The 15000-nt window shown below is 39.4% G+C and overlaps 1 protein-coding gene across 3 annotated transcripts in view; it reads right to left on the reverse strand.

Moving 5' to 3' along the window:
• Nucleotides 1-106: 106 nt before the first annotated feature.
• Nucleotides 107-15000, reverse strand: part of LOC127435202 (transcription factor ETV6-like) — a 29869-nt gene continuing 14975 nt past the window's right edge. For all 3 annotated transcript variants that reach the window (XM_051688477.1, XM_051688476.1, XM_051688475.1), the window contains 6 exons: nucleotides 10695-10859; nucleotides 7624-7755; nucleotides 3829-4428; nucleotides 2350-2492; nucleotides 645-745; nucleotides 107-551 (listed from right to left, as the gene is read on the reverse strand). In XM_051688477.1, coding sequence (XP_051544437.1) covers nucleotides 449-551; nucleotides 645-745; nucleotides 2350-2492; nucleotides 3829-4428; nucleotides 7624-7755; nucleotides 10695-10857 — 1242 coding nt within the window. In that variant the 5' untranslated portion in view covers nucleotides 10858-10859 and the 3' untranslated portion in view covers nucleotides 107-448. The remainder of the gene's footprint in view (nucleotides 552-644; nucleotides 746-2349; nucleotides 2493-3828; nucleotides 4429-7623; nucleotides 7756-10694; nucleotides 10860-15000) is intronic.

A 15000-nucleotide genomic window follows, 5' to 3' on the forward strand; every position in this document is an offset into this window, starting at 1 on the left:
ATCCAAAGTGATTTACAGTGCACTTATTACAGGGACAATCCCCCACTACGCCACACCACTCCATAGTCGACCAAAAGCAGCGCAACAAAATGACTAAACACGTGTGTCACTCAGTAAAATTTAATGTAGAATTTAATCACATTTTCACCAGCATTCTAGTAATCCCTTATAGAAATCGCAACATGTCTTCGTACAATATACTTACCAACCACAAAGGAGCTGCACCAGCAATTTCTACATTTGATTTGGAAAAGGAGTATTGATCATTAAAATGATTGTCACCTTCTGAAGTTGAAATATAAGACTTAAAAATGACAATAAAATCAGATGTGATAGACGCAGTGGAGTAAAGTGTCCCTCTGAGCGGAAACGCTGAGAGTTCAAAGGTCAGAGGGTGAACTGAGGCATCTTCGGCTTTAGAAGTTCATGCTCTTGAGCTCGGATCAGCTCAGCATTCCTCCTTCACGTAGATTTGATCATCTGTGTCCGACTCCAGATGCTCCAAACGATCCGTCTGTCCGTTCATGATCTCATCGGGCGTTTTCATAAACCTGCAGTGCAAACGCACACACGTGAAAATCGTGAACGTGTAGAATTGCAGTCTTAGTGAGAAACTTCTTTAACGTTTGTGGAAATCCTCTCACCGGAACAGCAGTCTCTGTCCCGGCTCTTTCCTGATGATGTTGAGTTTGTAGTAGTGTCTCAGCGCCCGCGACATCTTCTCATAGGTCATATTGGTCCTGTTCTGTGTCAGCAACACAACAGAACCACAAATTAAATACACAAATGACAAATGAATGCTAACAGAGTGGCAAAAATAATTCGGAACAATTGAAAAATAATTGTACCGAGATTGCAGTCACAAAAGTCAATTTCTAGCTAATTAAATTAGAATATAACTAGAACTTATATTCACTAGAGTAAAAAATACAAAATCATTTACTGTTGATATTAAAGTAACACTACAAAATATCAAGAAGCGTCTTTGTGTAACTTGTCTTTTCCAAAATGCACGTACACATTTATTGACATATTTTGTTTGTCACACCTGTAAACTAACTGCTTTCATATTTATTTATACACACAATGATCGTATCTCAGTTGTACAAACTCAAATTAGGACAAATTACAGCATCACATTTCAACTTTCTCCCCAATTTGGAATGCCCAATTCCCAATGCACTCTAAGTCCTCGTGGTGGCGTAGTGACTCGCCTCAATCCGGGTGGCGGAGGACGAATCTCAGTTGCCTCCGCGTCTGAGACCATCAATCTGCGCATCTTATCACGTGGCTTGTTGAGTGCGTTACCGCGGAGACATAGCACGTGTGGAGGCTTCACGCTATTCTCCGCGGCATCCACGCACAACTCACCATGCGCCCCACCGAGAGCGAGAATCACATTATAGCGACCACGAGGAGGTTACCCCATGTGACTCTACCCTCCCTAGCAACCGGGCCAATTTGGTTGCTTAGGAGACCTGGCTGGAGTCACTCAGCACACCCTGGATTCATACTCGCGATAGTCAGCGTCAATACTCGCTGAGATACTCAGGCCCCTGCACAATTACATTTTAAAATAAAATAAATTTTAATTCAGTAAAAGCAAAGCTGATCATTTATGAAAACACTGCTGTGTGTCATGCATTACAAGAAGAGGTGTGAATCTTCACTGGCCTCACGATTCAAAGGGTAATGATTCGATTACAAAACGATTCTCAAAAAGTTTAGTCTGGAAGGGTAAACTCTTCCCACAGATACATTTGTCTGGGAACAGTAGGAGTGAGACTTCTTTTTTGTATAACCACCTAAACTTGATGGAATCTTTTCAGGATTTGTTTTGTAAATTTAGATGTAAAAAGAGGAAAAGTAGCAAAAACCTGGACCACTCAGATAAAGGATACAATTTTATATAAATAAATACAAAAATGTCCGAACAGAATATAAGAGTTAATAAATACATAAATAAATAAATAAATAAATAAAAAGTAAAAAAATGTTCCTCTATAATTTTTTTGTCTCCAAAAAAAAAATAAAATAGAAAAAAAAAAAAAAAAAAAAAACAAAAGTGTAATTTTTTTTTTCTCTCTTAAAATAAGAAACATTTGTTGTTTTAAAGGATTTTTTGATCTTTTACTGAAAAACTAAAAATGCTAAGAATTTTTTTTCCCCAGTGTATATACATTTCAATGACTTCTCCATATATTCATATAGATAAGGCATATATTATGAAAATCGTAATCATTTTCGATTTAAATATTTCCCCTGATATTTCCAGTTTTGTTGTGACTGTGAGAACCCTAACACAAGCTTTATCATACAGGAAATGAGTTTTGGAAAAAAACGTATTACCTTATGGTTCCCCCACAGGCGAGCCAGACCGTTAGGGTCCATGATCCGGAAGACTTTGGTATTGCGGTCCTCCCAGCGGATGTAATTCTCATAGCGACTGTCAGACAGCAGCTGATAGACATAATCCCATAACAATCTGCAGTCTGAGAAACCAGGAGAACATTTACATCATCAACAAACACCACCGTCACCAAATCATGTGCTCATGGAGAAATATGTAGTGATTTACATGAAACTGACCCTTCGCCTTGCCTTGGAATATATACGTATATATATATATATATATATAAAACTATGATTGTTACAAGAGTCATTTAACAATAAAACTGCTTTGCAATGTCACATTTCATTCCAGCCCACATAAGAATAATATACATTCAATTTTAACGACATATGACTGAAAATCACTGTTCACTGCACGGTAAAAACAAGACTTAAAGCTGACGTAACTTTTTCTGTGTTCAAATACTTTTTTCTATCCCAGTTTAATATGCAGAGACAACTATAAGTGACCCATTCATAAGTTAATTTTTTTGAAAACTGTAAACACTGTCTCTGTGGCGTTTTGAAAATATATCTTTGTTTTGGCGACTCGCTTAGACCCGACCCCAACAACATCACTCAACCAATGGCTTGAGTTGGGGGTGGGACTATCTCTCTGTTTGACCTATAGCAGACGAGGGGCGTATTTAGAAAGCTGTTTTAAAAAAGTTTATTTTTGCAATTCCATTTGGTTGCGCTTGTGGCACAGAAATTACATACTTCAGCTTTAATATCTAATGTCATTCTGCTTTGGGCATTTTTTTATTGTTTTAACCCTGTAAAGCCTGACATATGAAAGAATTGTCAGAAAATGAATTTTTTTTTAGTACCATTAGACAAACTATAAAAAAAGAAATCATAAAAAAAAAAAAAAAAAATTCTGCACGTTTTTATTTTTTTTTTTGTGTATCATATTTGATACATGGATTTCAAAGGGGGTTTTCAATAAAATAGTATTCAAAATTTTAACTTGGCACAAGTTGCTTATATTCAGCAAATACTCATTTTCAAATATCAGTAACAATATCATTATTAGTCACTTTAACTTTATTAAAATAAGATGTCATTTATCCCAACATAAGAGTCACTTTTCATTTTAAATAGATCGATATAAACATTGAAACCACTTTTTTCCATAAATAACCACTAGATGGTGCCATAAACATGTGAAACTTACATACTATAGGTTGTTTGGATCATCAGCTTGAACAGAGAGTGAAACAGGAGCCGTCAGACGTTGTGTGTCATATTTGATACATACGGCGTTATCGGGTTAAGGATGATTAGGTATTTTTACCAGACAAAAATGCTCAGTAAGAAAATAATTTTTTGAAGCATGAAATCATTCCTGCGAGATGTTCTGTCAAGTTTACCCAAGCAAGGAACAGTGATTTTTGACTTGATTCCTACTTCAAAAGAAGTGTTAGGACGTCTCACCAGCAATGCGGCCCATGAGCGTGCCCTGTTCCTCAGGCGGCGAAACGGGCATGATGATCTGACTGCGGTAATGTCGATCGTCCTGTAGGGGGTGTCCTTGCAGAGCTGCTTGATGTCCTCCGAGGTTCAGAGCATGTGGGGGATAGTGGACAGGGTTGTGGTGTTGACCTTTGCCCTCTCGTCCATTTTCCTGAGGGGTCGCACGGCTGTGCCTGAAGTCACCTGGGGTCACCCCTCTGCCTGGGCTCAACAGCAGGGGGTGCATAATTGCGCTGGGCATGAGCTGAATGACACGGGGTGGCACTGCCTCTTCCTGACACGGGCTCATGGGCTGCGGGACATCGCGAGGAAGGCCGCAGTGCCCATTTGGGGCGGCGGGTGACACAGACAGCGGGTACATGTCGTCTGGGAGATGATGGTTGCTGTCTGGCAGCTGGGTGAACGCATGCTGAGGGTCTTCGGCCGAGGTGGGTCGGAGATGCTCGCCGGACGAGCGCAGTGGCATGGTGTGATGGGGTGAGCGTGAGCGGTGACGCAGTTCAATGGTGGGCGGCTGCAGCGACAGACTGTCTGTACCACGCGGTGGCCGGCGTACCGTTTCTTCCATAAAGAGAGAAAAACATAGTCAAACAAGCCATTAATAATACATTACATAACATTATAAATCTTATCAGCCCCTCTTGAAACATGGAACAACTTCTCCTGCCATTCGCTTTTACCCTTTAAGCTCGGACTGCAAGACCATCGTCAAAATATTAATAACTACAGTCTTGACCAGCACAAAATAAGTATAGTTTGAAAGATTAGAAGGTCTACTTTCCAATACATTTAGACATTATTACTAAATCTGAACAAGTGCTTTGAAATTTGCAGACAAATCAGAAGTGTCCGTTTTGATAAATTATAAATAATTTCGCACTGCACATATTATTGCGATCAGTAAAAACATCAAACTGATCAAATAGTCATGTGTCATATGTTGTTGGAAAGCTCTTAAAGAGTAGAATACAACCAGCCTATTTGTTTTACTCACAGACAAAAATATAGCGAGTAATAGCAAAGTATATGTCTTTGACAATTATACTGGTGTTGCTTATATGCCCGTTTATGCTTATAACTTCACGAAAAATAAACAGAAAAATATCACACACCATTACTTAGAGGTGATTATCTTTCAAACGAGTCCACACACAAGATAATCAGATGCATAGATCATTAGATAATCCACATGAAGCACAATGTTACATATGACCACCAGGAGATGGCGCCAAATACATGACACAGACTCAATGATGACTCAAATGACACAGAATGAAACTCATTCTGTGAAATCTCATTACTAAAATCATGTCTGCATGTTATGCAAAACTTCAGTCATTGTTGTGTTTGCATGTGTAATTAGTTCTTATGTACAATTATGTTTTATTTGTTTGGAGAGGCTTTTGGACACTATGATAAATTATTTTTGTAATGCTGTAACTTTTGATTGCTTTGTCATATCAACACAAACATTTTCTCAGATACAGTTGTCATGATTAATAACAAAACAAATGCAGTTTTTCAGAGCCAACTTATTTACACCCAGAGATATACACCGATCAGCCACAACTTTAAAAGCACCTGCCTAATATTGTGTAGGTCCCCCTTGTGCCACCAAAACAGCGCCAACCCACATCTCAGGATAGCATTCAGAGATGATGTGCTTCTCAACACAATTGTACAGAGTGGTTATCTGAGTTACTATAGACTTTGTCAGCTCTAACCAATCTGGTCATTCTCTGTTGACCTCTCTCATCAACAAGGCGTTTCCGTCCACAGAACTGCCGCTCACTGGATGTTTGTTGATTTTGGCACCATTCTGAGTAAATTCTAGAGACGGTTGTGTGTGAAAATCCCAGAAATACTCAAACCAGCCCATCTGGCACCAACAATCATGCCACAGTCCAATCATTGAGATCACATTTTTTCCCCATTCTGATGGTTGATGTGAACATTAACTGAAGCTCCTGACCCGTATCTGCATGATTTTATGCACTGTACTGCTGCCACACAATTGGCTGATTAGATAATCACATGGATGATTGTTGGTGCCAGATGGGCTGGTAACCGCTATCCTGAGATGTGGGTTGGCGCTGTTTTGGCAGCACGAGGGGGACCTACACAATATTAGGCAGGTGCTTTTAAAGTTGTGGCTGATCAGTGTATAATGCAGTTTCTCAGGCTGAGAGTCTCAGAATGCATTACAATCTATATTATTACAAAATCTGAAAGGTTTTCTTTACTATGATACCAAACACTTTTTTATTGTCGAGTTATAAGCCTTTAATTTTGGGTATGCCACTGAAACAGGAAATCTTTAAAAACACCTTCAGAGCTTAAAGGGTAAAAATAGCAACACTTCCACTTTTGAAATTAATCCGAGATGATCCCTAGAATGTTTGTAACACAAATGTAGCATTGCATTTGAATCTCTCTTTATTTTATCTAAGACCAGGTCCACACTGTTTTTGGAAAACACCATTCTAGTGTGTAAACGAAGCAAAATTACTGTGTTTTCAAACTAATTTAAAACTCAATAAAATAAACTTGAATCAAACAAACTTAACAACATGTAAAGAAACATTACTACCATGTCTAGACAAAAGAGGTCAATTTTTAAAAATGCACTTTACTATTTTATAAGCTTTCACAGCTGTCAAATATTGAAGAAAACATTTCTAAAATCAGGCAATATCAAAACGAGTCTTCATCCTGATGTTTAACAGGCGGTGCTGATTTTTAGGCAATTCTGACTCTTGTCATTTCAGTTCCAATTGTCGCTATGCCTCTGGTACAGTATTTGCGACAGGTAAAATAAGCAGTAAAAGAATGTTTCCTGTGTCTTGTGAGTGAAACAGAATGTCCACTAGAGGACACCAGACACATTCAAGCACATTTAGGAATAAAGCTCTTCTGTACTGCAGGAATATTTGACATTAATCACTGTGCAATGAAAGAATATTTGATTCCGAACAGACGTTTGTGTAATAATCCGCCTAATGCATCAAGTCTGTTTATGAGGGACATATATTTATATATTCCTCCAAAAAGTACAAAGTGGTCAGTTCAACCTATACGACGTGTTCGATTTTCTTAACACTTCTGTGTTCATCTGAGATTCATCAAAGATGTCGATCCGACTCTCAGGAAGTGTATTATTATTTACAGTATACAGAGGTGTATTAATATATTGTTTATTCAAACAGATGATAAAAGCATCATACTTTGCAAACCCTAAAAACAGGCTGTTTAAATATAGCTGCATTTCCTTGTTGAACCGGTTTATTAACATTCCAGAAAGCCACTTCCTCCCAGCGATCACATGCACTGCATGTATGAAACTGTTTTCAGCAAAACCTTCCCCGTAAAACAACAAGAGGATTGTTCAGGGAAATGCACAAATGAATTATGGTAACAGGAGGACCAGTTTATTTCCTCAAAGCTTCATGTAGTACTATTGTATGTCTCATAAACGATTCTTGAAGAGTGTAAACACTGCGTGACGATTTCTAAACCTTCATATGTTTGTTTGGCATGTCAGCTTCTGATTCAACCAATGGCATGAGTTCAGGGGTGGGACTAATGTTCTGACCAATGGCAGACAAGGGGAGTGTCATATCTGAAAACAGTTCTATTTTTGGCATTTCTGTTTGATGCTTCTACGGGAACAAAAATGACATAATTTGCCTTTTAACACCCAAGACAAGAACTTTTCTATCATTACTAGAGCAAATACTAATCAATAGTTGTTGTCACCTTCAAGTTTGTGTTGTTGCAGTGGTGTATCAGCGAGCGGATGGAAGGATCCGGCGGTGAAGTATGTGGACGAGAGCGCGTGCGGCTTCCTCTGTTTTAAAATGTGCTGCAGTAGTTCATAGAGAACATCTCCTGTAAAACAACAAAATATCCCAATCATGCGCTGTTCTTCATTAACACGTCACATCCATGTATGACATCTACGCAAATATGATGAAGGATTGAGGTTCAAGAGCACGCTTCATTGTTCATATTTTTACGCTACAGGGTGTTGTTACTGTAGGTAAAATGGGGAAATAGTGTTTTCATAAAGCTCACTAAATATGGTTAGATTTATGCTTAAATGATCAAAACTGAACACTTCTGATTTGTCTGAAAAAGTCAAAGCACTTGTTCAGTTTTGGTCATAATGTCTACATGCATTGGAAATCTAATGCAACGACATTCACACAATCTTTGTAGTGAACAATAGCTTATGTGGCCACTGCAGACTCTTGGATTGATTAGAAATGAAAACAAAAAACATGAATTTTATCTGACAGAAAAATAAAACAAACAACATAAATCATCTGGCAGGAAGAGCTGTATCTTCATTTTGTCTCGTGAAAATTGTGTCCCATTTTAAAAGAGCTTCCTGAAAAAACTTCAAGGAAATGATTCTCAAAAAGGAAGCGGGCGCGCGCGCGCGCGCACACACACACACACACACACACACACACACACACACACACACACACACACACCTCTCAGTTCTCGATTTCTGGTTAGTTTGTTCATGAGAGGGAAATTCCTGGTGCTGCCAGGTGACAGTTGTGGCTAAATTACACGCTAACACTTCCTTATCAGGCGTTTACCCAACTTTCAACGTCCTCTACAAACAGCGAGGACAGAAAACCCCGATTCAACCATCAGACTTCCACTGTTTGCTCAATTTCTCTCCCAGTGTAAAAATCATGCCGCTACAAACCAGATCACACCAATCTGTCCAATCTATATCTGCACACACTTCAGTGAATTTATGATTCTCGTGACCTTAAACCCCCTCAGTCTAAAGATTTATGCTTAACCCTTATATTGTGTTCCGCTTAAAACTGACAGATTAACTTTTTTTGAAAACTGTCATTTATTTCATCCCGGTGGAATAAAAATCCATGACTTAGTTCACACAGGGCATCTGAACCCACTTTCAGATCATTTTCATAAAATGTTATTGTTTTATTTCACTTTGTTACACTTGTTGTGTTCCCGGTCAGAAATGACCGGCCATTGGAAATGAATGGATTAGACTACAACATACAGAAATATTAAGTGTTCAGGAGCATCACAATCCTTTAGATGAACACACATAAAGTCTTCGGACATGTGCACACACACAACAACAACAACAACAACAACAACACCACACACACACAACAACAACACACAATAGCACACACACAACAACACCACACACACAAAACAACAACACACAATAGCACACACACGACACGACACACACACACACACACACACACAAAACAACAACAACAACAACACCACCACCACCACACACACACACACACCAACAACACACACACACAAAACAACAACACACACGCCCCACAACACACACACACCAAAACAACAACACACAATAGCACACACACACAACACGACACACACACACACAAAAACAACAACAACACACACACACACACCACCACACACACCACCACCACACACACACACACACACACACAAAACAACAACAACACCACCACCACCACACACACACACACACCAACAACACACACACACAAAACAACAACAACACACGCCCCACAACACACACACAAAACAACAACACACAATAGCACACACACACACACACAAAACAACAACAACAACAACACCACACACACCACACACACACACAAACACACAATAACACCACACACAAAACAACAACACACACGCCCCACAACACACACACACACCAAAACAACAACACACAATAACACACACACAACAACAACAACAACAACACACACGCACCACAACACACACACAAAAACAACAACAACACACACGCACCACAACACACACACACCACCACCACCAACAACAACACCACCACACACACACACAAAACAACAACACACACGCACACCAAAACAACAACACACAATAGCACACACACACAACACCACACACACACACAAAACAACAACAACACACACGCACCACACACACACACACACCACACTCAAAACTACACACACACAAAACAAAACACATACAAAACCACACACACACACACACACACGCATGCACGCACACAAACACACACGCATGTATAAACGCACACATACGCACACAAACACACAACAACGCGCGCGCACACGACTCGCACACACGACTCGCGCAAATATGCATGCACACACAAACACACGCACGTATAAATGCACAAATATGCACACAAACACACGCACGTATAAACGCACAAATATGCACACAAACACACGCACAAACACGTGTGTGTGTGTGTACATGTGTGTGTGTGTGCATATTTGAGAACTAAACAGTTCTTATTTGTCAGCAAATTAAAATGCATTATTTAAGAATTGTTAAGATCAGCTATATGCATTATAAAGTCCAGATTCTAAACTGTAAAATGACACCTGTTGTGTTCAGATCAAGCATGTGGTTATTAATTTATTCTGTAATTATTTTATTGTTAATGTTTTCAGCAGGGAGTGTCCCCCACTATCATCAAAATATATATTTTTAAAAAAATTATCAAAAGGAGTACAAAATTACATAATTACTAAAACATGAAGTTGATAAAGATCTAATGCAATATCTTGTGATAATATATGTTATATGAGAGATCTATAAACAATCTTAGTGGGCCGGTCATGTCTGAGCACAAATGAACACAACAAGAGTTAAATGCCTGAAATTCAAGTTGGAGTGTATAGTGAAGGAAAAGCAGTAAACAAGTGTCCAGCATACATGTGAACTCTTCAATACTGTTGTGATACAAACATCTGAATATTCATTTGGGATCGTGACAGAATTGTATGTGTGACCTGAGTGTGGAGATCGGTATCTGAAGTCTTCTTTGGTGAGCAGCAGCAGAGCTTTGCCGTTCATCTGGAAACTGGCGCTGGAGATCGGCCGCAACGCAAACTCATGCTCCGCCCACCGCAACCACTGCGACACGTCCTCCCGGCTCCAAAACACCGGCTGCATGCCTGCACACACACAGATGGACAGACAGAAATTACTATTGTATTAGTCAATTACAATAAAACCGTTATCTTGCTTATCTTGAGTGTACGTTATCTTGATTATTACAACCCTACGTGCCAAATAAATAAATAAATAAATAAACAATAAACACTGATTTGAGTTCAAATTATTTGATTAGCCTGACCGGATGACCTGTCTGATATAACTTTATCCCCAGATGTGTGGCCATTATTCAGCAATATCAGACCCCTGGATGGTGTTATTGACCAATCTGAGTCAAGTATTCTAGATAGTCGTGTAATAAATAAATATAATGCTCAAAATTCATGAAATATAAGCAATAAGAATTTGGATTAGCTGGATACAAGTTGGAGAAAAGTCAAATGAAACACACAACTGACCAAGATATTAGAGGTCGACCGATAGTGGATTTTCAAGATACCAATAACTAAGGTGGTGGAAAAAGCCGATAGCCGATTAATCGGCCAATACTTTAAGATTTCTTACTGTTTTGATACAGATATTGAGGCTACAAGAGTCCAAAATGAATAAAATCTCAAAAGCAGTTTATAGTGCAACCAAAATTCCATATCAATACCAGTTAGAGTTTTGTATAAATATATTGTGGCAGGGCGGAGGGTGGGGCCGGGCCGTGATGCTGCACACCCGGCCCCTAATCAGGCTGATCAAGCCCAAGAGGGATAAAGGCGACCAGAGGCGGCAGTTCCAGTGAGAGAGAGAGTTACAGGCAGCCTGCATGTGTTTGTGTCTTTGTTTTATTAAAAGATTATTTATATTGTCAAGCCGGTTATCGCCTCCTCCTTTCCCTTTAACCGTGTTACACTGGTGCCAAAGTCCGTGAAGGAGGAGGGATGCGCCGTGGTAGAGTCCTCGCCACTACCGTCCACCGAAATCGGAGCAGCCGCGGCCATACGCCTGAGAGCGGAGGAACGGCTGTCGACCGCGAGGGGAGGAGAGGCTCCTAGCTGACCGCCTGGAGTGGTCAGGGGCGCTGCCAGGGGCGGAGGACTCCCTACCAGCTGCTAAAACGCGGTGGGGTCGAGAGGACCACCGACCGCGAGCAGGGAAGTGCTCCTGGCCAACTGCCTGGAGCGGGAGAACCGCTGCCAGGGGCGGGGGAGACCCCTACCGTCCACCAAAAACACGGCTGGCATTTCCGTTCGCCAGGGGCCAGAGGACTGCCTCCGATCCGCCCAGGGAGGCATGGCTGTCGTCCACTAGAGGGTGGAGGAGTGGCCGAGGACCAGGCTATGACGTATCAGAGAACCGGCGAGTACTCTCTCTCTCCCGCTGTTGCTCCGTGTTGGCCTTTCCCTCTCTTTTTAAATATTGTTATTGTTTTGTTTCCCACCCCTTGTCCCCTCCCAGATCCAGAAAGGCGGGGATGACCTGCTGGCAGACGGGGCCAGAAGGGCACGCCTCCCCCGGAAAGGGGGGGGGGGGGGGGGGGGGGGATATACATCATGCCAGGGGCTCCCTTTATTAATTATTATTGTAATTTGAAAAGCTTTATTAGCAAATATTTATGTATGCGATTAATTGTGATTAATCCGATTAATTAATTGGCATACCATGCAATTTATTCGATTAAAAATGTTTATATATATATATATATAAATAATTTCACCACATGAGGTTTATTCTTGAGGAATAAAAATATAAACTATCTGAAACTATCAACATAGATGTATGCCGATAACCGATAGTTCCAAAAAGCAACTATCGGCACTGATTAATCGGTAAAACCGATATATCATTCTACCTCTACAAGATTATAAAAAAAGATCAAATTAGATGAACAAAGTGTATCAGCATGTGTTATGAACTTCTGCAGTAAACACGTGTGTATGAGTGCTCATGTCTGTATTAGAGGTCAACCAATAGTGGATTTTACCGATACTGATAACTAAGGTGATGGAAAAGGCCAATAACCAATTAATTGGCCGATAGTTTTTAAATTACATTTAAAGAATGTAAAAAAATTACTATACTACAACAGGCACAGACAAAAGAGGCTAACGAGTTCAAAATTAATACAATCCCAAATTGAGTTTATTGTTCAACCAAAGATAATAAAACAAATTAAGATTTGTTGCTTAATGTGGGACTTTTAACTGTAAACAAGACCAAAACACAAAAGGGACTCTTATTTTGAAATTAAGCTTTTTATAGCCTTTATATTCACCAGATTTTGTGCTTTCATCAGATGAGGTTTAATGAGGAATATGGTTTATTATTCACAAGATATGAAGCTGGAGACACAATGTATGTGCTGACGGGGGATGTTTTCATATAGTCGCATATTTCTTTGCATGCCCTCACTTCAATTTACATTAATTGGTTATCTAATCAAAATAGTGCCAGCAACAGAGGAACACAGAGGAATAATAAATAAAAACTATCTGCAACTATCGGTATAGATTTTTACCGATAACCGATAGTTTCAAAAGCAACTATCGGCACAGATTAATCAGTAAAACCGATATATCGTTCTAACTCTAGTCTGAATGTCAATCATGCGTGATGTCTCTAGTGTGTGTTTTGAATGCAGATTTTGCTGGTCTCACTCAGCGTGGGAAAACACAGATCCAGAACATCTGCACGACTGCATGTGCCAGTGGCAGCCGAACCCCTTCCCATCAGCCTCTGGACTGAATAAACTCCTGCTCACTTTTACTCAGCAAAACATGTCATGAGGATACAAATAACATTATATTAAATGTGTTGTAACTGGTCACCATTTCAGTTTTCAACCATTTTTCCTTCACCAGTTAATTTTAAATGGTCCTGCAGTGGGACAAATTAACTTTTAAAAGTCTATGTAGTCTCTTAATTAATATGAGTTCATTAAACATAATATAGAATGATTGTAGAACTGGTAAAATGTTGATTTATATAGTATTAGATGAATTATAGCATGTCACACTGCTGTCATGAACACGTGTGTTTGTGTTTATCAGCAGTAACGGCACATTTCCTCAGTCGCCCGTCTCAGAGCGCTTATCTGCTCAAACACCAAACTCACTGTCACAGTAGAGCTGGGAATCATACAAGAATATCCCATGATGCTTTTCTCTGTTGCTACAGCTTCACAAAGCAGGGTCGTTCCGTGTCAATCAACCAGAGGTCCCCAGCTCAAAATTTGGATTTTGATCATTTTTTTTCTGGTGAAAGAAATACACAAATGAAGATGAAAGCTAAAAAATGAAATGCCATGCATCAATATTTACTGAGTAATCCACTATTTTGTAGAGGGGGTCAAAAAGAAATGATTTTGGTGCAAAACCACAGATCAAACAAATACCCTTAGAAAGGTGTCAGCATCATGATTTTATTTGTACACAGAGATTGGTAGATCTATTACTAAAATCAGTTGACTTTAGCAATCCTTGTTGCATTATATGCCAATGGTGAGAGTCCAAAAATGGGAAAAAGCACTTTTCGTGTTGTTTTTCCAAAGTTGGCGTGCCTATAACTCAAGAAGTGTTAAAGATATCTTAATATCCTTTTAGATTCTGATTCAGAACAAACTTTTCTTTTGGTATCTTCATTTCTAAGGCTCTATATTGTTCATTCCCAGAGATATGGGGATCTCAATGTTACTCCATGTGCAAATTGTTGAATTTTACCCATTTTCAACCCAAATGTGGGTAACTTTGCATATAGCTGATACTTTTTGTATTTTAAAGAGGAATGTCTGAAGTACAAATAATGTTGAAACTAGAACTGTATCTTGTTTCGCTGCATCAAAACAACTGCATAGAAAATACCAATTTAACAACGTCTGAGTCAAAAATACACTGATATGGTCAAGTTGAATAAATGAAGGTACATTTCTAGTTTCAACACAATCTGCACTTCAGACATTCCTCTTGAAATACAATAAGTATCAGCTTTATACAAAGTGACACACATTTGATTTTTGACCATTGAAAATGGGTAAAATTCAACAATTTGCACATGGAGTAACATTGAGAGCCCCATATCTCTGAGAGTGAACCATATAGAGCCTTAGAAATGAAGATACCAAAAGAAAAGTTTGTTCTGAATCAGAATCTAAAAGGATATTAAGATATCTTTAACACTTCTTGAGTTACAGGCACGCCAACTTTGGAAAAACAA

This window comes from Myxocyprinus asiaticus, chromosome 45 (assembly GCF_019703515.2).
Source record: "Myxocyprinus asiaticus isolate MX2 ecotype Aquarium Trade chromosome 45, UBuf_Myxa_2, whole genome shotgun sequence".
Classification (NCBI taxonomy): Eukaryota; Metazoa; Chordata; class Actinopteri; order Cypriniformes; family Catostomidae; genus Myxocyprinus; species Myxocyprinus asiaticus.